The 24415-nt window shown below is 44.8% G+C and overlaps 1 protein-coding gene across 2 annotated transcripts in view; it reads right to left on the bottom strand.

Moving 5' to 3' along the window:
* Positions 1-2059: 2059 nt before the first annotated feature.
* Positions 2060-24415, bottom strand: part of LOC101169180 (nucleolar protein 4-like) — a 121344-nt gene continuing 98988 nt past the window's right edge. For both annotated transcript variants that reach the window (XM_023957018.2, XM_078950100.1), the window contains 6 exons: positions 18874-19328; positions 12319-12498; positions 10500-10688; positions 9406-9519; positions 7764-7989; positions 2060-6299 (listed from right to left, as the gene is read on the bottom strand). In XM_023957018.2, the coding sequence (XP_023812786.1) occupies positions 6067-6299; positions 7764-7989; positions 9406-9519; positions 10500-10688; positions 12319-12498; positions 18874-19328 (1397 nt within the window). In that variant the 3' untranslated portion in view covers positions 2060-6066. The remainder of the gene's footprint in view (positions 6300-7763; positions 7990-9405; positions 9520-10499; positions 10689-12318; positions 12499-18873; positions 19329-24415) is intronic.

The raw sequence follows: 24415 nt of genomic DNA, 5'->3' as shown, positions 1-24415 counted from the left end.
GGGATATAGATTTGTACTATATCTGAACCTCGCCCAAATGATAAACAACCAGTAAACTTGTTGCTTTATGCTGCCTCATGGCTTAACCCCTCCCCCCTTATAATCACCCTCCTATCCCCCCTCTCAAACGTCCCTCTCTCTTCTTTTCCTTTTCCGTCCGGTCCAACACAAAAGATTTTCAAATACTATTAAAATGAATAAAGTTTGGCCTCGATTACAAAAGGTGTTTATTCAGACATACCTCTGGTTTGTCAGAAAATTCAGAACCCCTGTTGTTAAAGTAAAATATGTCCAACACAAGAGGCCTTCAGCTCTCACCTGTTTGCCCAGCTGTTGGACAGGACAAGTTAAAAAAAAGTGTTGATACATTTTCTTAATCTTAAGGCTGACATTTTCGTTAAATAGGTATCAGAAATTCTTTGCAAATGAGTCATGGACATTCAGGCCTAAACTTGTAAAGAAATCTCTCTTGGGGAGGAAAAAGAAACATTATTGTTAGTATTTTTTAGTTTCAGCAGAAAGACGTTTAGTTTTTCCTCGTTTTAGAATCCTGAGAATCAGAGGACACGTGTGGAAAATTCCACACAAGCAAACCTGGACGTCAAATTTTTTCACATTTTAGGTAGTAAAGTTTTTCCCTTCGGGCAAACTTTAGAAAAGTAAAAAAGTGTCATTTTGTGCCAAAACCACTGTCATCCTTTGACTTAGTTCATATGAAACCAGGAAGAGATGTGCCAGAATTAATGCAGTGCAGTGTGGGAAGAAACAGGCATTTCATCTTTTGCTGATTTTGTAGGTTTGCCCACCTAAAAAGAAACTGTCTGGGTGTCATCCTGAAGGTGTGTTCAATTGAAAAGTGAAAAGGATTGTGTTTAAAAAATGATCTAGTTTTTCACATTTTTATGCAACCTTTTTGTTCAACCCATGGAATAAAAGCTGAAAGTCTGCACTTCAATGGCATCTGAGTGGTTTTATTTCAAATTCACTGTGGTAATGTACATAAACTAAATTAGAAAGAATGTTTATCTGTCCAAATATTTCTGGTCCTGACTGTATTTCCCTTATCAAAATACAAATAAATGTCTAAAAATTCTTGATTTTACCTTTCACTTTTCAATCAAACACACCTTCAGGATGACACTCAGACAGTTTCTTGTTAAGTGGGCAAACCTACAAAATCAGCAAGAGATGAAATGCCTGTTTCTTCCCACACTGCCCTGCATTAATACTGGCACATCTCTTCCTGTTTTCATATGAACTAAGTCAAAGGATGACAGTGGTTTTGGCACAAAACGACACTTTCTTACTTTAGATATTGTAGATATTTGAACCCTCTTGGCATTCAGACTAAACTCTTAACATCACAGAGGTCAGATGTTTCTTGTATCTCACGATCAGGTTTCTGCACATATAAGGAGGAATTCTGGTCCACTCTTCAAATGGTTTCTAAATCATTCAGACTCTGAGCGTCAGCCTTCTGCCCAGGTTTTCTATAGGATTGAGGTCCGGAGTCTGGCTGGACTGCTCCACGATCACGATAGGATTCTTGCGCCATCCCTTGGTTGTCTGGCCTAATGGAAACTCCACCAGGTCAGATCTGGTTTGGAGCCCCCGACCTAAAACATGGATTGTTGGTCATGTTGCATCAGCAGTTGTCACCTCAACCCTCCAGCTTCTTGCTGATGGTTCTGTAGTCCATTCTGCTCTAGTTCAGGTTAACAATCTTCTCCCTGAAATCCGCTCACACCTCTTTAGTCTTTCCCATGCTGGACAGTCTGGACTCTGATGGACTGATCCTGTGGACAGGTGTCTTTTCTCCAGGTGATTAGTTCAAACAGCAGGTTGATTAGGAGAGTCTACCCGTCTATCTGTGTGAAGCAGAACTCTGAATGGTTACTAGGGGATCAAATACATGAATACAAATTATTTATTGTGGATTTCTTGTTTTTTTTAAAAAAGATTTTATCTCTTGCCGTTCAACTGAACCAACCGTCAATTTTCTTTTAAAGTGGGCAAACCTATAAAATCTGTACCTGCTGAATAATGGGGAGAGGCCGGGTTGATAGATAGCACACAGTTTTATTAGTATATTTAGCTTTGTGATGTACAGCTGGGGGGGGGGGGGGGGGGGACAAAAAATGAGAACAAACATAAATATTCACAATTTCTGTTTCACTGTTAAGCCCAGACACACGATGGCTTCTGCGGTGAGATCATACAAAACTAAGCTGCGCCGCTGCGTCTTTGAGTTTCTTGTCACAGAGCGGAGTCACGGCTGGACGAAGCAAACACAAACGCTCAACTAACAAAACAAAAAAAACAAAGCTTTTTCCTCAGTCTTCTGGCATATATTAACGTTTTCCTAAAGGAGGACGCACAGAACTAGACGATAAAAAAATATTCACAGTAAAGATCTGAATGAATCAATAAATAGAAAAACAAAGAACGCGGTTTCAAAGAGGGGGAACGGGGAACTTTACTTGGATCTGATTTTACAAAAGTGGCGTCCCTTTTTCCTGAGCTAAACATTTGTCATCTGCGCTTTAATGTTTGCTAAATATACTAACAGACGGAGAGCCTGCAGGCTCCGCAATGGCTTATCATTCACTGAGGACTCCTCTCCACTGGTGGAGGGCCTGCGCCCCACTGTCATTTACCGGGCTGTGCAGTGGTTCCGAAATCCCGGGTTAGCTCCCACTGGGTCACATAGACCCGCTGCCCTCCCCCCTACAGACTGTCTGGGGACAGGAATGCCCTACTGACCCCAACCTCAGCTGGGCGACAGTCCCTTTGCTGAGGAAACATCTTCGCTGCAGCAAACTGATTGATGGCTGCCAGCCGGTTGTATAAAAACCTCAACTGCAGCTGAGGCAGTGCAGTCAAAGAAACCCCCACCTGCACAGACAGGTGTTAGCGCGGAAACCACATGGGGGAGCGCAGTTCCGGGCCCTTCAGATCCCCAGGAGGAGGCAGGTGACGCGAGAACACGGGTGGAGCGGAAAAGAAACCAGTGGAAATGCAAAAATCTGTACATGTAAACATCACATTTCCAGCGAGTCGGATCCTGATGAAAGCACAGAACTCCAGAACCAAGTCCAGTCAAGTCTCACTCTCAGAACTGTAAATAAACCGGCCAAACTGACAGAACCTCAGCTCGGCAGACCAAAAGAAGAAGAACCTGACCGGCACCAAGCTGATCCACACAGCTTAAGACAGGAAAAAAGGTCAGGATTATCAATAAGAAGGAGCTTCTCACCTGAGGTCACAAGAAAAGGTGGGATTGAAGGAACAATTCACCATTTATAGACACTTTTCTTGCTCTGAAGTCCAAGACTGCAGATTCTGCAGAACTTCACAGTCCTGCAGGTTTTTGAAACCATTTTCCTCCTCAGACCTCTACTGGCTCATCTGGAAAAGAGGTTTCCTGAGAGTTTCTTCACACCGTTTGTTTGTCACCCTGACCTCTGAGCCTGTGAAGAAACCCCACCTCTGATCTCACTGTTCCGCTGTCAGAGTCAGGTCCAAGAACAGCTGCTGGAAGATGGGCGGTCAGGAATGTGAACACGTGGACTCCAGTGATGACACCGTTGGCTCATGAAGTTCAAAATCAAATTATTGTAGTCCCCATCAAAAGGAAGTTGATGCAAATGAGCAGAAGTGTGTGGGCAGTTAGTCAGGCTAGTGAAGGAGTTGCTAATGCAGGTAGAGGAGCTGTGATTATGACAGACGCGTGCTGCATCTGACCTTTCACCCCACTACAGATTGTCTTTTGCTGTTGTTTGCCCTGTTGGGTTGCTCTGCCGTGTCTCTTTGTGGTGTGCAGCTCTGCGGCTGCTGGAGCTCAACTGTGTCGGCTCCAGAAGTGGAAACGGTCCCAAGGTTTCATTCAGCTCCTGACAGGTTTCTATGGCTTCAAAAGCTGTAAAGACCCAAAGCTCTGCTTGCGTGGTTGGTGGGGGTTGGTTCACGCTACAGCACAGTTCATGAGCTCGGAGGAAAGGGATTCATCTGCAGCCGAACAAACAAGAACCGAAACTTTGACAGATCAAACGGGTAAGAGCCGGCAGGAGTCTGCAGCCGCTCCATGAGGGACGGACAGCAAAAGGCATGTGGGGCCTCCCCAGTGTCGCGTGTGCAGCAAACAGAGTCCACTGGCCGGTCGATGTAGACTCTCTGCCAAAACCCGCTCAGCTCTTCTAAAACACACAGAGGCGCGAGAGTCCAGGTCAGCTCACAGACGCAGGCCGCTGACTCAGCATAAAGAAGCGACTCAGAGAGACAGCAGCAGAGCTGAACGCGTCTGCGAGATAAGATTCACACGGAAGGACGTCACTGTGGAGCTGCAGCAGAAGACGCCCTTCATGTCTGACGCTCACGCTCCAAGGGCTCAGACTTTCCTTTGAGTCGACGCCTGTGGTCAGGATCAACAAGAGAAACATCAGAGAACGATGCATTTACGCCACACAAACTCCAAAAACATTCATCCGGATTTTACTGAAGAAGCCCAGATGAAAGACTTGTTGTGGAAAGAAAATGAACTCAAAGTCCTGCTAACAGGATGCTAAAGAACTAAAAATAAGTGAAAAAAACGCAAAACACTCAAGTCTAAAGAAAGTCTGAGTCCTTGGAGGAAAACTTTAGAAACCAAACACTGGAGCCTTCTGGTCCTGACAAGATGGAGCGGAGCGTTACACCAAGAGTGCACCCCCCCCTCCATGGACTATCCCAAAGATGAAAGCATCGGAAAAATTCCAAAAAAAGGACAAAGGCGATGCTGAGATGCACTGAGAACAGAAACAGAGCTCCATGGAGCAAGACAGAGACTCGAGCTGCTGCAGAGGCCACAGAGCGCGCTCACTTAGCCCACACTGGGGGAGCCGGGGGGGCCACTGTAGTCTGGTAATACAGCGTGCTGCAAGAAACAACCAGCTTTGTTGAGGTTTCCGGTCTATGGCAGAAGGTCCGCTTTTTCAATAGTAGCAGCAACATGAAAGTTCATTAGATTCATCATAGCTATAAGTACAGGAACAATATAAATAATGGCCGTTCAAATTTAACCAACAAACACAGAAAGACGAGGGACGGAGATTAGGTCCACACAAAAGATCTGAGGGGAGAAGGTCCAACCCAAACCCAGACGCCAAGGTCCTGCTGGACCAACACCCACCTTTGTAAAAAGAAGAGATGGGAAGAAAAACTCCCAGACACTTGAAAAACAGCCCTCCATTCCCACACACACACACACACACACTCACACACACTCGCACACATTTTCTCCCCCAAACACTCGCACCACCTTCTGCTCTGATTCTTCAAGTTTTCAAGATGGACTGGATATTTACAGCAGCACAAACCGCACAAACAGAGCAGCTGACAGTCTCCACATCAGCGTCCCAGCCGGACCCCCCACCAGGTCTGCAGGCCGCGATGACATCACACAAAGGTAAACTGGCTTTTGGAGGGAATGCTGGGACGAGCACAGACGGGGTTGGCAGGTCGGATTTGAGGTAATTCCTGGCGGTCACCATGGCGTTTTGGATGCATAAGTAGCGAGTTGCTCTTTGGGTGAAAGGAGTGAGGATCAGGAGGTTCCAGGTGAGCCTTCAGGTGAGGGGAAGGTGCTGAAAGACACAAAGAGCTTATGTACAGGCAAGCACAAAATGGTTTCTCTCCTTTTGCTAAATCAAACGTCTTTCGCTTCCTTTAAATCAAAGTCCGTACTAAGTGCCATCTTTCCAAAGGCCCGCCTACTTCTCTTGGTCGTGGCCAGAAGTCAGAAAAGAACGAAAAATTCAAAATAAAGTGTCTTTTCTTCTTTAAAGAAGTGGTTGAGAGAGTTCCCGTGTCAGTTCCTAATCTGTGATGACCATTCGGACACCTGTCAGTCTCCAGACGCTCAGTCTCCTCTTCCACACTCTGCTGCACTCCTCATCCTCCTCATCCTCCTCTCTGTCAGCTGCATCGAGGTTTGAGAGGAGCGGCTCCTGAAAGCTTTGATCTTTTCCTAAAGCGAGAAGGCTGTGTGAGTCTGCGTAGGTGTGTTAAAGGGGGCGGGGCCATTCCGCGTCAGTTCTGCTGCAGGATGAGGTTCTCCAGCTCATCAGCAGAGCGAAGCAGGAAGGCGGCAGACTCCCGGTATCCTGCGATCAGCTGCCTCACGGCTGTGATCTCTGGCTGGCTGAGCTGGGTCGAAGCTCCACCCCCTCCGCTGCCACGCCCACCCAGACTGTTGGTGGTGGAGGAAGGGGAGTTACTGATGTTGGCGGAGGAGAGGGACTTCATGCTGAGGTCTGTGGGACCTGGAGACAGAGAAAAGGCAGAATGAAGGAAAAGAGAAACACAGAAAGTGTACGATTTCCAAGATAGTTTCAGATTGTAACCAGAGGCAGGTGGAGTTTCTAAAACCTCAAGTAAAGATGTACCTTAAAATATTATTACTCAAGTAGACATAAAAAGTATGAACAGTTTCTGTGAATAAGAGTAAAAAAATGTTCAAAACTGTTCAAGTAGAGTAACAGTTAAACCTTTGAACAGCAGAGCTTTAGCTCCAGTGTTTACGTCCTTTCGACTAACGTTACTGTTTAACCCTTGTGCTACCTTAGATGACCCCACCCTTACATTGACGTGTTCTCCCTACCATGACAAAGGTGGATAAAGGTGGAAAGATTTCATGTAATCCATGGACACCAGTGAAGATCACAAATCATTGAAGAAAAAAGGTTCAGAGCTCTGTCTAGTGGGTCTAGATGACCCAACTCCCAACGTTAAAGTGCCTAGGATAGCACAAAGGCTACGCAATGAACAGCAGATATCCAACTCTTTCCGGTAGTGAAGTGTTCATGGGATCAACATCCATCAGCTGATTCTGTCGTAGACAAAAGCAGCTTTGCACTGATACGCAACGCTGTTCTTTGTAATGTGTTGCATGTTGGTGCAAATCCCAAATGAAAAGCTGCTTTTCTCCACATCACATTCAGCTGGTTGGTGCTGACCGCGTGAACGGTCAAACAGTTGAGTGTGTGCTAGATTTGTTGTAATTAAATCCTTCTGTATTTTCAAATGTTATAAATATGTATATTATTTTCATGAAAAAGTAACTTGTCCTATATTTACAATGAATTTGGATGTAAAATCAAACTAGAATTTAGCTTTATTCTAACCTAAAATGCTCATTTTTAATATCCAATAGTTAACCTTGCTTAGTAAAAATATTACACCAGATATTACACCAATATTAAATGACCATGGTATAAGCGGGTTAATGGCCTTCGAAGTGTGCGGTTACTACTTTTTAACGCACTTCGCGGAAGCAACCGTCCTCCGCTTCGTGTCGGACGGTTCAGGCTTCCACGGCGTGCGTTAAAAAGTAGTAACCGCACACTTCGTCGGCCATTAACCCTTACATAATGTTCATTCCTCACATAAACAATCCCAAAAACCATCTCTCTGAGCACCAGCTCCTCCCAATCCATTAAAATGGATTCTCACATTGTGACATCACAAAGTGAGAACCGCCCCTTCCAGGAAGAGTCTGCGCTGCCAGCTCCGGCCCCAGGCCAAAACATACACCCACTTTCTCAGTGGAGCTAGCGGTGCAATATGTATATTCATCTTTGCAAAAGTTCGGATTTTCAGCCTCGGCAGCGTGTCTGTGTTTCTCCCACAAAAACAAACAGCATCCAAACTTTTACGAAGATGGATGTGCATATTGTGCATAGAACAAAGAAAGAGTTTCCTTGATTCTCCACTTTTCTCTCTCTTACCGTTGCCCTGAGTAGCAGTGGCAGTTGTCAAAGACACTGGGTGCTGAATAGCGGGGCCCAGGTATCCACGGTAACCATAGCTGAGGCCGGCCCCGTTGATGTAGAGTTGCGTTTCCGGGGAGGAGAAGGTGGATGCAGCCAGGGAGAAGGCAGAATGGGCGAGGGTTGCTGGCTCTCGCACCGCGGCACCGCTGCTGGACGACTTGTCCAGAGAGATCGGCTCATCCTGACAGACAAACGGGGGTTAGACGGAGCTGGTGTGTGACCGCCGCTAAGGGCTTTCTGCTGACAGGGAATAAAACTGACATGTTTCCAACAACATGTATGTTTTCCAGATGAACCTCATTCAGGATGAGATTTGAGGGTTTGATTCAGAATACCACAGGAGGTAAACACCTCCCAAAAACAATGAGCATCAGGACAAGTTCTGACTCAACGCATCAGCTGACAGATGTCAGGAACAAAACTGTCTTTTCTATCTGTTTCTCTGAACTCTGTCAGAGCAGGGAGTCTGGACGTAAACTGGGAGTCTGGATGTAAACTGGGAGTCTGGATGTAAACTGGGAGTCTGGATGTAAACTGGGGGCTAAATGGCTTCAGACCTAGTATCACTGTCAAAGTACTGAATCCATTCATTGATTTCTTGATCACATCTTCATTAAAAATCAGTTGTACTGGTAAACCACAGTAAAAACAGTTATAATTATTGATTTAAACCGAACAAAGACATTTATCTCATAAAACCCAGAATTTTTGCTCATTACTAATTTAACTAAAAGTTGTTTTCTTAGATAATCCAGGAATTACTTTTTATCAAAATCCTTTTGTATCGTTTATCAATCAATAGTGACTCTTTCAGTAAAGATCGATTCAATATTGTTTCTCTGAAATGAAGTTAGACGGTAAAAATAAAAAGCATTGGAATCTATGAATCTAGTCTGTATTGCCCTTGATATACAAAGGTCCATCGCTATATTGCTGTCATCATGTTTCACTGATTGTTCTAACAGTGCAATTTTGCATGCTTTGTGTTTCACATGCATTGTGTTCAGAGGAGATTGATTGACATGGTCTGGACATGTCAATCAATCTCCCCTTGGCCGTGTCTCCTGTACAGAGTGTTCAGTTTGTTCAGTTAACATCTGAAATCCTTCTCCATGGACATCACCAGGTTGTTGTGTTTTAATGGAACGATACACAAGAAACACTGTTTAATAAAGACTCTTTAGGTAAAAGAGAAACTGTTAAAAACGCCTATCAGTAGAACATGAACTAAAATGCTATAACAACGGTAAAATGACACAAGTCTTAGTAAAAAAGTTGACTTAAATTCATCCATTCATCTTCTGACCCGCTGAATCCCTTTTTGGGTCACGGTCGCTGGAGCCTATCCCAGTTGAGCACTGTTAAATTCTTGTTTCATAAATCAAGTATGGTACATTCATTTCACTGGAAATAAGTGCAAATATGCTTTATAAGTATAATGTGTCTATGACTCTTATTCTCGGGACTTTTGTTTCTCATGATGATGGAGCCGGATGCATTCAGACGGTTGGTGTTCAGCATCATGGAGTCTGAACAAAAGTGTCACGATGACGGTGAATCTCTGGTTTCAGGTCAACCTTTCCTCTCTCTCTCTTACCTGGTAGGCTTCGAGGCGCATCCTCTTTGCGGCGTTCCGGGATTCGCTCTCACAGGCAGCAGCCAGGATGTTCTCAGCCATGGCTGAGGTGAGGTGTGGCGGAGTGGGTCGGGTCTGACGTGAAAAAAGCCACACAGGAAAGACCCTTTTAGAATCATGTCCCAGTCAGACACAGTGACAGTGAACGTATTCACGTAGTTTCAGTTAGGGCTTTGAACACCTTACCCCGCATAATCATTCTTTATTGAAGGAATCACATTTTTAAATCTTTCATAGTGTATTGGTTCTGTATTAGACCTTCAAATATTCACTCTTGTAACGGCTGTTATCATTTGTTTTCATGTATTTTATTTTTAAAGTCAGTTATGAGTATTAATAGTTAAATGCTATCACTAAAATGAGTTTTTTGTCATAATTTAAAGGTTCCAGGTGTTGCATAGCTTGTATTTCTTCATTTTTATGTGGTATTAGCAGTGGCAAGTTATTTCTAAGGGTTTCAAATCTCAACAACACTACTAGGAAACTAAATTGTTGGTGGTGTAATGCCAGTTGTGACCAGCAGAGTGCAGTAGAGACACACTCATTGCTGTCAGTGTGAAGGACTCACCTCTGTTGAGTTTTCTGTTAAACACGTTTCTCAGAAAGTTTCAATGCAAGCATGAAAAGTTTGGTTGTTGAATCATTTTTGAATTTAGATTCTGGATCAAATATTCAAAAATGTATTCAAAATTAAATAATATTAATAAAAACAATAATAATAGTAATAATAATAATTTGATCTGGAGAAATGGTTTAATCTTTTTTTTTTTTCGTTAATGGCACTGCACATACAGCTGTGTGTCATGGCAACTCCACCCTTGAATGCTCTGGTTTTAGCATGTTGTGTTGTTTTTAAGTGTGCTTTGTGTTTGCCTTTCAAAGTAGTCAGAACATGGTACAATTCTACACATGGGGAGACTACTTTTTTGTTTTTTTATTTGGGTTTTTTAATATTTTCTGGACTTTTCCAAATCACCCAAGTTAAAGTTAGTGAGTTTCTCCCCGTGAAATACATTTCAGTTCATTCATTCATACCAAACGCCACGCTCTTGTACCTCCATGCCGTTCTTCTTCATGCGTCGGCAGGATTTGAGGTAGGTGCGGATGCGCTTGCGGGCTCGCTCCTGGAATTCTGGAAACTGCCTGCTGCAGGACTCTATGATGGCCTGGATCTTCTCCTTGGGTTGTTTGGAGATCGGTACCATCCGGTCCAAGTTCTCGTCCACAAAAAGGCGCACAAACATCTAAAAAAAAAAGATGTAGGTGGTGGGAAAGCCCATCTCCAGTATCGATCAACATCTGAACAATCAGCATGAAGCCGTTTTTCACCCAGACTTAAAACCACATTTAATCTTTCTGGTTTGGGGTTGTGAGTCTGACAATCATGACGACGAAAAAAGGGGCAAACAGTCAAATCTGCTGCAGTGAATGGGCTCTCAGGTTGAAGGGAGATGAATACACATTAAAAGATGGACATAAAGAGACTGGGTCTAAAATTATCTGACCCCTCTCACAAGATTCAGAGAAAGAATCATTGACTGCATGAAAGAACTGGACTGAGTGACTCCTCCCCCCTGGCGTTTCAAACAGGAAGTACCTGCTGGCTCCAAGAAGCCAAAATCCCACAGACTTCTATAGAGAAATAAACAACTGTCACTCAGTTAATCTATTGGTCAGAATGAAAATTCTGGGTCTGATACCTTTTTTAACATGTTTTTGTTTGTCCTTTTTTTCATAACTTTTCTTTATTTCAAGTTATTCGAATTATAAACTGGCCAATGAGATGCCTCAAAAAAAGCCTGTGGTGCCCGCTGGCCCCCACATTTTCTGCCAACAGGCTTTCAGTGGAAGGACAGTAGTTGCCTTCATTTTCATTGGAGCTGGAAGTAAACCATTTCCTACGGGTCACATCACACTCCCTCAGTCCAGTCCTCCTATACAGTCAATGGATGTGCATTCTTGGTGCATGCTCTGGGTTGATATCGTGGGAGCCAATGGGAAACTGTGACCAAAGGTCTCTGGAGAACGTCCATCCTCACACCAGCTGCCTCTACGACGGATTCCTGCTCTGATTAAAGGAGGGGGAAGATTCTTGCCTCATTGTTTTTCTTAAGGGACATGTGACTTCTGGCTGTTTCACATTTTTCCATCTTTATTTCTGCGATGAAAACAGATTTGAGTAAAGTCAGGTTTTCAGTGTAATTCCTAGCATCCTGTCGTTAGCATCCACTTTGACATAAAGGGAAAATCTTCATAGCAAAGTTTGAGTTCAAACCAGCTGCAAACATCTGACAGAGATTAAAGATTTAACACAATAAAGTTGCTGATTTGCGTAAACTTGAAAAAAAGGGTTGTTTATGTATTTTTCTGCAGCAACGCTGATTTAAGCAGGAAGCTATTGAGAAATTTTAGCATAGAAAATGTTTCTCTGTGATAAAAAAAAAAAAAAACATAATGAATCCGGATTTCTGTCAAAACAAAATATGATAAATCTTTTATCCCTGAGAGATAATCTGTGACTAGAGTGTTATTCTATGAAAAAAACTGTAATGTTGCTTTGATTGAATTATTTACAAATCAGAAAGAACTTCTATCAACTACTTTGCTTCACTAAATCTTTGTCATCTTTAAAACAAATGTTTTCAGAATACATTTCTTGTAGTGGCATTTTAAATGGAAAAATCGTTTTTTTTAGAGACTGGAAGCTTAGAAATATTTAACACAAACTTCAGCTCTGCTCTGACCGGTCTGTGAAAATGTTGTCTGACGTGAAAAACGCTGGAGACCACCGCCCTAAGAGATGGACGCAGCCTTCACAGGAAGAACCGTCCGGATGGAGCTGGAGGTGCCAAAGTGCAACATCTGCTGACTTACATTGAAAGCCTTTAATCTCTCGGGGTCGACGCCCTCCGTGTCGTTTATCTTGTCATTGTCGTCGTGGTCGTCGTGGTCGTCATCGTCGTCGTCGGGAGCCGCCTGGCTGATGTGGCGCGGCGTGCTCAGGTCCTCTGCGCTGGCGTCGATCTTCATGCTGTCATAGCTGTACGGTGGGGACTACACAAACACAAAACACACAACTCTAAGAGGCTCATGTTTCCAGAACCTCCAGCCTGCTGCCGTCTGTCAGTTTCTTTAGCACGGATCCTTTTGAAAAGCGGAGTACATCACACACACGACTTCACCGTCTTTGTGCCTGCGGCTGCTTCCTGTCGGTGAGGCGAGCTACAGACATGAACCAGGACTACAACACTGGACTACACTCAGCCTAAAAGCTGAAAGGTTTTTAAGAATGTTCCCTTCAGCTCAGATCAGCTGCCATGGCTTCATGTGGAAGATGGTGGTTTTCCACATGCACTGCAGCATTCGCTGCCTGTGAGGCCACAACTGTTGCTGAAGGCGATCCGTCTGTGAACGCACCAAAAACTCCTACAGTTCCAGTGACAGGGCGGACTGCAATTCAGATATTCCAGATGTCTTTTTTTTCTACAAATAAAGTATGAAGATTCATTAATGTGTCCGTTTGTGAGAATGCAAACTTTTATATATTTAACATCTGCAGATTGAAATGATCTTAGTATTGAAAAATTTGCATAGAATCTGTTTTTAATATGATCCTTTTCACCTGTAGTTTTCCTTGAGTGCCCCATTGGAACTTTACGAAGCAAAGTGATCTGGAGGATTCCAGACAAATCATCATTAAGCTGCTTGTCTGTGATTGGCTGGTTTTGTGGCATATTTTTAACGCCGAGCTCAGAGTGGAGAGCGCAGAGGTGAGATCGAGAAAGCAGGAGATCTGAGAGAACAACAGCACCCAGGTGTAAGAAGTCACACATGGAACAAATCCTCCATCCATTTTCTTAACACGCCTTTCAGGGTCACTGAGCTGCCACAGCCTAGCCTGACTACTGATGGGCAAAGGCGCGTAAACCCTGGACAGGTCGCCACATCATCACACTCAGTCACACATAGGAACCCTCTCGCTGTGACGACAAAACGTCTCATTCTGCAGCCACAGGGGTGTAGAGAGCAATGGCTGCATTCAGCAAGTCCTTTGTTTATGCGCAGTGAAAAAGGTTTTACACATAAAAATATTATATTTTTCTAATTTTAGAGGCAAAACAAAAGGCTCCTTAACTTTTCTGAATTTTTTCTGTGGGTAGAAAGTCACTCGTTTGTACGGTCCTGCAGGTTTCTGTACAGTTTTGCACGGTTCTGTGTTGCAGATGTAAGTTACTACGTGTTTGGCTGATACCTTGTTAGATTGTCCTTTAACCTGATAAAATGACCAAAAAAGTCATGTCATTTTTAAACCTTTTTTCTTCACTTGTGCAATAATAAATCTGAGAAAGCACAATACTGAACTATCAGATTATTGGGGCTTGATGTCAGCCTGTCAGTAAAAGCCACATGCATGGATGGAGTAATAAAGTATTGTCGCTCTGCAGAACCAAGAGTGTTGATTGTTAGAAATGTTCCTGAATACCATAATCCATACATTTAGGGCAGCAGATTCTTTCAAATCTTAAAGCTTTTCAGTTCAAAAATAAAAATCAAACTTTAGTCTATGTGTAGTTTTTAGTGATTTTCAGGAGAAAGATGCAGAGTGATGAGTGGGAAAAGGAAGAGATGGAGAAAGATGCAAATAAATACAAAGAGACAGATGGAGAAGGGAAGTTTATTATTATTATTATTATTTTTATGACCGCAATTTCCGGACAAGAGCGCACCTGATTATACCTGATTACCCATTACATTTCTAAAGGATAAACCATTTTGTACATACGGTGGTATGAGAAAGTTTGGGCCCCCCTGATAATTATCAAGATTTTTTTTCATAAATCATTGGTTGTTTGGATCATCAATTTCAGTTAAATATATCATGTAGCAGATGAACACAGTGATTTTATTGGATTTAAAGAAACATGTGCAATCATTACTCAAACAAAAATAGGCAGGCGTGTAAATTTGGGCACCCCAACAGAAACATGCCATCAGTATTTTGCAGAAATGAAAGCCTCCAATCGCTTCCCATGGCTTCCAAGAAGGGCCTGGATTCTGGATTCTTTGCAAAACATCTCCAGTTCAGTCAGATTTGATGGCTTCCGAGCATGGACAGCCCGCTTTAAATCACACCACAGATTTTCAATAATTTTCCGGTCTGGGGACTGAGATGGCCATTCCAGAACATTGTTCTTGTTCCTCTGCATGAATGCCTTTGTAGAATCAGAGCTGTGTTTAGGGTCATTGTCTTATTGAAGTATCCAGCCCCGGGGCAACTTCAACTTAGTCACTGATTCTTGAACATTGTTTGTAAGAATCTGCTGATACTGACTGGAATCCATGCCACCTTCAACTTTGACAAGGTTTCCAGAACCCGCACTGGACACACAGTCCCAAAGCATGATGGACCCGCCACCAACTGTGGGTAGTAAGTGTTTGTCTTGGAATGCTGTGTTCTTTGTTCGCCAAGCATGCCGCCCCCTTGTTATGTCCAAATAACTCCATTTTAGTTTCATCAGTCCACAGCACCTTATTCCAAAATGAAGCTGGCTTATCCAAATGTGCTTTTGCAAACCTCAAGCAACTCTGTTTGTGGCATGTGCGCAGAAAACGGTTGAACGATGCACAGTGACACCATCTGCAGCCAGATCACGTTCTAGGTCTTTGGAGCTGGTCTGTGGGTTGAGTTTGATTGTTCTCACCATCTCTGCCTATATGAGATTTTTCTGGGCTGGCCACTCCGGGCCTTTGCTTGAACTGTGCCTGTGGTCTTCCATGTTCTCACTATATTCCTCACAGTTGGAATTGACAGCTGATATATTTTAGCAAGCTTTCTGTATCCTCCACCTAAACTATGACGATCAACAATCTCTGTTTTCAGGTCATCTGACAGCTTGAGATTCCCATGTTGACATTCTTCAGAGAAGATGCAAAGAGGAGAAAAACTTGCACCTTAAATACCTCTTCTCATGATTGGCTTCACATGTGTATGGAGGTCAAGGGTAAATATGCTTGTAAAACAAATTTTGTGTTCCAATAATTATTGCTAAAGGTCGTCAAATCAATAAAACAACAGGGGTGCCTAAACTTTCTCATACCACTGTACACAAGCCGCACCTGTCTATAAGCCGCATGTGCTCACATTGAAACATGTGTTGTAGAATGAAGATGTGTATGTGCTGAAACCACACGCGTGTGTAAGAAGGAGGAGGGAGCGCGTGCAGCGCAAGAGGGAGGGGAGAGCAAAGTGTGCTGGGGGTGCGCATTCATGTTTTATATAGAGAGTGAAGGAGAACTGTGATAAAAGAAGGTTTCCCCCAGAAGAAGATGAATGATTCTTTATTAACCCACTCTGGAGAATCTGGAGGTCTGAACGGGAAGTGAACAACCGAAGGAAGATCCCCGAAGACGGAGAGGAAAGAAAGAAAAAAGTAATCGCAGGAAAGGTTCAAAGCATGATATATTTACAAAGAAAGACGGTACATAGAAAGAGTTTTCTAAGTTTTAGTAAAATACCTGAGCTTTTCTTTCCAAACAGTGCCTGTGACACAGCAGTAACACGGCAGCAATATGGTAATCACAGGGCTGGTTAAAAAAACATACCGGTAAAAGTCACTGAGAGAAAAAGTTAAAATAAAAAAGTCACTGAGAGCACCAGTAACTTATAGACCCATGGCGTGGAGAGGCAAGCGCTGCGCAGCACGTAGTTTTCTTCCACAACAGTGACACACCGTAACGCAGCACTAACAGGGCTGTTTTAAAAACATGAACGTAAAAGTCACTGAGAGCTTTCTTCATCTTCCTCCTGTGCAGTGAAACCATGGAAGTCTTCCTCCTCACTGTGGATTGGAATAGCGTCAGACATTCTTGGCCACACTCTATCTTAGTCTCTCCTTCGTTGTCAGTGTCACTCTGAGGTAGATTCACTCCTGAACTTGCGCCGTCCTCTCCGTCAGCAGCAGACCGGCTTTTCCAAACCCGTTGGTGATGCTGGATTGTTTCACACTGCTTTTAATGATTGCTTTTAACTTGAAAGCTGCGTCATATGCATTTCTTCTTGCATTTCTTCCTCACAGATATACCTTATTCTCCCTCTCTCACTCTCACCCTTTCTGCTTGAGCGCCCCTAGCGGCCGTTAGAAAAAATGCATTAAAAAAAAAAGAAAAATGCATAAATTAGCCGTATTATTAAATAAGCCACAGGGTTGAAAGCGTGTGACAAAAGTAGCATCTTATAATCCGGAAATTACGGTAATTTCATTATCTGAGAAGGTCTGAAAGTAACTCAGAAATGCAGAGATCTGACCTGTAAACTAGTAAAACACATGAGGTTCTTTGTAAGTAATGTTTTTAAATTTGAGGTACTGTTAGTGACAGAAGTATCTTTAAAAAGGTCCTCTACAGGATAGACCCGCCTCTGACCTCTGACCCCTTGGATCATGGGTATTTATTTGCAGAGGAAGGGAAAAGTGTAGGGAAGTTTGTTTTGCTGCTTGGAAACATTGACGCTAATGAAGGCTGCTGCCATGGTAACAGAGGAGCTGCTCTACTTCCTACAGTTAACCTGAGACTGAAGATGGGATTTGACTTAACTAATTATATCTTTTAGTTTTCAGATTTAATCATTTTATCATCCTGCACAAACAATAAGTCAGAACCTTACAATTAATCTGATAATGTTTAGACCACTTTTCTTTTTTGTTTCATGTATACTAAGTGGAATACATTTGTTTTCTTTCTGCTGTAGTTGAGATCACAGTTCCTGCAAATCTGTGGGTCTTTGTTGGAGGAAAAGAGGCGAAACAGACTTTCTTCAAGGCCAACATGTCTTTGTGTTCAGCTCCACACAAAGGTGGAGGCAGGAGGATGGAGAACAGAGATGTCCTCCAGTCACACCTCCGTTCTTCTCCTCCTTACTAAACATCCAGAGCTTCTTTCACTCTTTAACAAGGACATCCCACCTTAAGTTGGCATTGATGTCTTCATGAGCGAAAGCAGATAAAGATTTCACATTTGCTTCAACTAATAGTTGTGTTTTTCTATGGAACCACCAATGAATGGAGCGGCAGACTGAGTCTGTTCAGCCATTTTCATCCAAACTGCAAACACAAGACTTCTTCTCCATGCAGAACCTTGACATCTCTGACAAAAAAGCTGTGCCTCATTCACTGCTGTTTGTAAAGGATGGGTATAATGGAGGATTCACTTCACACTCGATCTTTATTCATGGAATAGCAGAGAAACCCTGGCCTGTATGAAAAAAAAATCATCTTCTTTTATTCTATCAGCTTCATAAAATACCTTCAACTTTTTTCACCTTCTAAGGTGTTTTTACATTAATCTGCAGAAACATCTGCGCATTCTACGACATCAACCAGAAGACATTAACAAGGTTCTTGCTCTGTTATTAAAACATGCAATACTATGAATTCAAAAGATTGAATAAACTTTATTTATAAAGCACCTTGCAGCACCATCAAGCTACCATAGTGCTTTCCATAGACAAATACAAGGCCTTAAAATTATTATGAATATCAGCAGAAAAAAAGAATTAAATATGCAAGAATAAAAAATGATAATGAATAAGTATTAAAAAAAATTCTAAATATGTCATTCTAACATTTTTGTCTCCTTTAACCCCTTAAAACTGGAGATGTCGCCAGTGACATCTAAGTAACACACGCTCTTTGACCTTTCACGCTCACGCTGGGGCTTTTTATCACACAAAGCTGCTTTTCTCTGCTTCAGAATCAGCTGGAATTACGCTAATTTTGTAAAAGGTTGAAGAGCAACGGTAGTCTAAAGAATGTCAACACTGGAGCTAAAGATCTGGAGTTAAAGGGTAAAAGGTCATTGCTCCTCACGATGAACACAATGTTCCTATTCAAAGAAAGGCTGCAGCTAAAGAAGCCTCACCAAAAGTCCAAATCATGAGTCTACCGTCACCGTGCTCTACACTCAGAATGAGGGGTTTTGCTGCACTAATGCATTTGATGGTCTTAACCATGATGTTCACAGAGCTGTGCTCCAGAAGTCTTGTGGTTCGTAGGGATGCGGCTCTGAAAACACGAGTGTTTTGGTCTGGTTCATATTGAGCATGCTCAGTAAAGCTGCAGAGTTCCAGATGCAGCTTTGCCAGAAGTATTGAACCTTCAGGCAGTGAATTGAACCTGTGTTGAACATTTGTTCGTCCTATTACAGAACCATTCTTTCTACTCAAAAGTGCACTTCTGGACTTGCTTTCTGGATTTGTGCAGCTCCAGCTGCTTCTTGACGATCATCAGCTCATGTCTTTGTATCAACAAACACCAGAACACTACAGCTGGGAGGTAAATTGATTTATCGATCACTTGGAACGGGCCGTCAAAGAATATTGGTGTGGGCCCTTCTCTGTGGTGTGCATGCGTTCATGGGTGTTTGGCGTCTTACCTTGTTCCCGAAGTCCCTGCCGTCCCTGTCCAGTCGCAGCTCTGCGTTTTGAGTGTGGGGCTGGCCGTGTGCGTTTGGAGTGTGTGTGCGTGGCAGAGGCAGGGCTGTGTGTGGCGTCATGGGGTTTTTGGCAGTAAGTGGGTACTTTCTGCGGAGCTCCTCCGGCGCACTGGGGTGCAGCGCACCGAGCAGCGCGGCGGCCGCGGCGGACACTGTGATGGGCAGGTGCGGCGTGGACAGGGGAAGGCGCTTGGAGGGCGGCTCGCTCAGGTTCACCGGCTGTTGTTCCTCTGTCGATGAGGAAGAGGTAGGCCTGCTGAAGTCAAGCGGTGCAGAGCTACTGTTGCCATTGACGACTTCTGTTTCCCTGACGATGGCGCTATCCATCAGAGCAGAGGAGGGAGGGGTCAGGGCGGGCAGGCCATTTCCGCTGCCACTCTCTGACGATGAATCATCTGAAAGCAGAGATGGAGGAAGAGCTTGAATTACGGGATAATCCCAGTAGATTGTCTGGACAGTATCACGCTTGAGGACTTTTGTTTTCCGGCCTGCTTTCTGCTGCGGACAGCAGCTATGGCTGCACGTAAACTGAACACCACGCAGCAGCACGTCCTCCTACAAACCCGTGATGCTGCTGACATGCAGGTATGGACACGCCATCACCTCCAGGTCATTAATCCCACAACTGCTCAGCAAAGTTTACAGAGCAAAGGAACAACACCAGACTCAGAGGAGCTGGAGAAACATTTGCTCGCAAAAAAACAAAAACTTTGATTGAAAGTCTTTCTGGGCCTTCGGACTCTCCATCACACGTCAGCATGGCTGGGACTTCATAAAGTGAGCCATACAAGCCTACAAATTACTGTTGGTAATCCCAGAGGGCGTGTCTTAGAGGGTATGGATGTTTCATCAGTGATGGTGTGGCGCTGCACGCTAGGAACGCCACAGTTCTTGGTTTAAAACCGAACCGCACATCATAGAAGCAAACCGTGGGGAAAATGCATCACTACTGCATGACAGTACGTTTATGTTGAAAGTGTTCAAGTATTCATTATTTACTGTTTTCTTTCTTTACACTCGGTCTAGTATGAGTCAACAGCAAGGTTTTTCTTCATTGTTGGTCGTCTATTAGCAAAAAAAACATTTTTATTCATTTTCATTTTTATTTTGCTGCACAATGTGAGGAAAACTCGTGATTTGCGATATTAGTGATTAATATTGCGATAACGACATCACTTGCGGTACATGAACAAATAGCAAAAAAAACAGAAAACATAATTTCAACAGTTTATAAATTACACTGAGTCGACCATCTAACATATAAAGGCTCCATCTGATTGGTCTACAGCGTGAAGGGGTGCATCTGATTGGTCAAATGCATAAATGGATTTATTTGATTAAATGATTCAAGCTGCCATAAGATTGTTTTAGCACATTTAAGGTGACCATTTATTGCAATTTTCGCCATCTTTTATGATATGCATATTGCCCAGTTTGATATCGCAATAATAATGCACAAGTAATGCATCAAACCAAAAGTGTAACCAGAAATGGAGGTTTGAACAGAATTGTGAAGAAAGCGTATTACTGCATCTCTAGTGCACACAGCACATGGGCGGCTGGCATGTTTTCTCTCAATGCTGAAGGATGTGAAGGTTTGTCTATTTCAGGCGAGGCCTTGTTAGCCTCAGCATGACAACAGTTCTTCTGACAGCGACTCGTCCTACAGGAGTCCAGGTGTCAAACTGGCCTGCCTTTGGTCCTTTCATGCAGAGAGAACATTTGTTTCATCATCAGACCCAAAAATCTCAAAGACAAACGTTTCAGGAGCTGTGATCCAATCTTAGGGAGAGAGAATGGGACCAGATTCCAACTCCCAAACTTCTGAAACTCACAGTTTGAATGCCCAGACGGTTCTAAAAGTCCAAATTCACCTGGGCGGTTTCACTGCCACTGACAGTTGGCATGAAGGAAAATCACAGAACAAACTGCCATTCTAACATCTCACATCAGTGAAGATGCAGTTGTTTTTCTTTTTTAGAGACTGAATCACATGTGAGGCTGAGCACCAGGAAGGAGGAAGGCGGCGATCCACTGAGGTTTGAGCTGTGATGACCTCAGAGAGCAGACAACCTCCCAGCGGGACGTCCTCCCCATCACAACCCCAACTGCTACCGGGAGGCAGCGAGGTTTCCTTTACATAGTTAGGTGAACATGCCGGATAACACGCATGTGAAGCCATGAGATGAATCCTCAGACAAACATTTTTAATTGTCCTGCTGCCAACGCAGATGATGAAGAGGAGGAGGAAAAGAGGAAGATGAGCATTTGAAGGACCCAATACGAAGCTCAAGAAGAAACGAGAGCTGAGCACACACCAAAAACTGACACCATATGAAAGTGACTCTCATGATGAAGGAAAGAAGAGACACTGAGGATGTGACAACTGTGTGTGTGTGTGTGGGGGGGGGGGGGGGGGGGGGGGGAAGCAGTTTGTCATGTGTGGTTTTGTGTAAGGATGATTCTGTGTCTATTAGTGGGGGGTCCAAACTGCTTTGCAGGAGATGCAGTGAGAAAAAGAGGTCAGAGATGGATTGGAGGAGGAGTAGGCTAGAAGGGGGGGGGGGGGGGGGGGGTCAAGGCTGGGAGGCAAAGGATGGAGGGGGAGGGGTGCAGAGCGTTCGACAAACACAAGCAGGATGGCTGCAGTTTGATCCCGACTGTGTGGCTGACGGAGTCTTCAGGGCTCCATGTTAGGATGGAAAGCTCATTTCTAAAAGCCTGTCCCCCCCCCCCCCCCCATTATGAAGGGGTGAGACAGACACCTCATCCCTCCATCCCGCCTGCAGACGAGCACTCTTCTGCTTCTCTCTTTCTCCTTTATCGTCTTTTTTCCCTTAGCAAGGAGCGCTCATGTTCCTAGCTTTTCACGCTATTCCTTTGTGCAGTCCATCCATCCTCCATCCTACCCTCATCTGTCAGTCCATCCTCCATCCTCCCCTCATCAGTCCATCCATCCTCCATCCTCCCCTCATCAGTCCATCCATCCTCCATCCTCCCCTCATCAGTCCATCCATCCTCCCCTCATCTGTCCGTCCATCCTCCATCCTACCCTCATCTGTCCATCCATCCTCCATCCTCCCCTCATCAGTCCATCCATCCTCCATCCTACCCTCATCAGTCCATCCATCCTCCATCCTCCCCTCATCAGTCCATCCATCCTCCATCCTCCCCTCATCAGTCCATCCATCCTCCATTCTACCCTCATCTGTCAGTCCATCCTCCATCCTACCCTCATCTGTCAGTCCATCCATCCTCCATCCTCCCCTCATCAGTCCATCCATCCTCCATCCTCCCCTCATCAGTCCATCCATCCTCCATCCTCCCCTCATCAGTCCATCCATCCTACCCTCATCTGTCCGTCCATCCTCCATCCTACCCTCATCTGTCCATCCATCCTCCATCCTCCCCTCATCAGTCCATCCATCCTCCATCCTCCCCTCATCAGTCCATCCATCCTCCATCCTCCCCTCATCAGTCCATCCATCCTCCATCCTACCCTCATCTGTCAGTCCATCCTCCATCCTACCCTCATCTGTCAGTCCATCCATCCTCCATCCTACCCTCATCAGTCCATCCATCCTACCCTCATCAGTCCATCCATCCTACCCTCATCTGTCCGTCCATCCTCCATCCTACCCTCATCAGTCCATCCATCCTCCATCCTACCCTCATCTGTCCATCCATCCTCCATCCTACCCTCATCTGTCCATCCATCCTCCATCCTCCCCTCATCAGTCCATCCATCCTCCATCCTATCCTCATCTGTCCGTCCATCCTCCATCCTACCCTCATCTGTCAGTCCATCCATCCTTCCCTCATCAGTCCATCCATCCTCCATCCTACCCTCATCAGTCCATCCATCCTCCATCCTATCCTCATCTGTCCGTCCATCCTCCATCCTACCCTCATCTGTCAGTCCATCCTCCATCCTCCCCTCATCAGTCCATCCATCCTCCATCCTACCCTCATCTGTCAGTCCATCCTCCATCCTCCCCTCATCAGTCCATCCATCCTCCATCCTACCCTCATCTGTCCATCCATCCTCCATCCTACCCTCATCTGTCAGTCCATCCTCCATCCTACCCTCATCTGTCCGTCCATCCTCCATCCTCCCCTCATCAGTCCATCCATCCTCCATCCTACCCTCATCTGTCAGTCCATCCTCCATCCTACCCTCATCTGTCAGTCCATCCATCCTACCCTCATCTGTCCGTCCATCCTCCATCCTACCCTCATCTGTCAGTCCATCCATCCTACCCTCATCTGTCCATCCATCCTCCATCCTCCCCTCATCAGTCCATCCATCCTCCATCCTACCCTCATCTGTCAGTCCATCCTCCATCCTCCCCTCATCAGTCCATCCATCCTCCATCCTACCCTCATCTGTCCGTCCATCCTCCATCCTACCCTCATCTGTCAGTCCATCCTCCATCCTACCCTCATCAGTCCATCCATCCTCCATCCTACCCTCATCAGTCCATCCATCCTACCCTCATCAGTCCATCCATCCTACCCTCATCAGTCCATCCATCCTACCCTCATCTGTCAGTCCATCCATCCTACCCTCATCAGTCCATCCATCCTACCCTCATCTGTCCATCCATCCTCCATCCTACCCTCATCAGTCCATCCATCCTACCCTCATCAGTCCATCCATCCTACCCTCATCTGTCAGTCCATCCATCCTCCCTTCATCAGTCCATCCATCTTCCATCCTACCCTCATCAGTCCATCCATCCTCCATCCTCCCCTCATCAGTCCATCCATCCTCCATCCTACCCTCATCTGTCCATCCATCCTCCATCCTATCCTCATCTGTCCGTCCATCCTCCATCCTACCCTCATCTGTCAGTCCATCCATCCTACCCTCATCTGTCCATCCATCCTCCATCCTCCCCTCATCAGTCCATCCATCCTCCATCCTCCCCTCATCTGTCCATCCATCCTCCATCCTCCCCTCATCTGTCCATCCATCCTCCATCCTACCCTCATCTGTCCGTCCATCCTCCATCCTACCCTCATCTGTCAGTCCATCCATCCTACCCTCATCTGTCCATCCATCCTCCATCCTCCCCTCATCAGTCCATCCATCCTCCATCCTCCCCTCATCAGTCCATCCATCCTCCATCCTACCCTCATCAGTCCATCCATCCTCCATCCTACCCTCATCTGTCAGTCCATCCATCCTCCATCCTACCCTCATCAGTCCATCCATCCTACCCTCATCAGTCCATCCATCCTACCCTCATCTGTCCGTCCATCCTCCATCCTACCCTCATCAGTCCATCCATCCTCCATCCTCCCCTCATCAGTCCATCCATCCTCCATCCTATCCTCATCTGTCCGTCCATCCTCCATCCTACCCTCATCTGTCCGTCCATCCTCCATCCTACCCTCATCTGTCAGTCCATCCTCCATCCTCCCCTCATCAGTCCATCCATCCTCCATCCTACCCTCATCTGTCCATCCATCCTCCATC

The sequence above is a fragment of the Oryzias latipes genome, chromosome 7 (genome assembly GCF_053564925.1).
Source record: "Oryzias latipes strain Hd-rR chromosome 7, Olatipes_Hd-rR_3.1".
Lineage (NCBI taxonomy): Eukaryota > Metazoa > Chordata > Actinopteri > Beloniformes > Adrianichthyidae > Oryzias > Oryzias latipes.
This window is presented reverse-complemented; position numbering and strand designations above follow the sequence as displayed.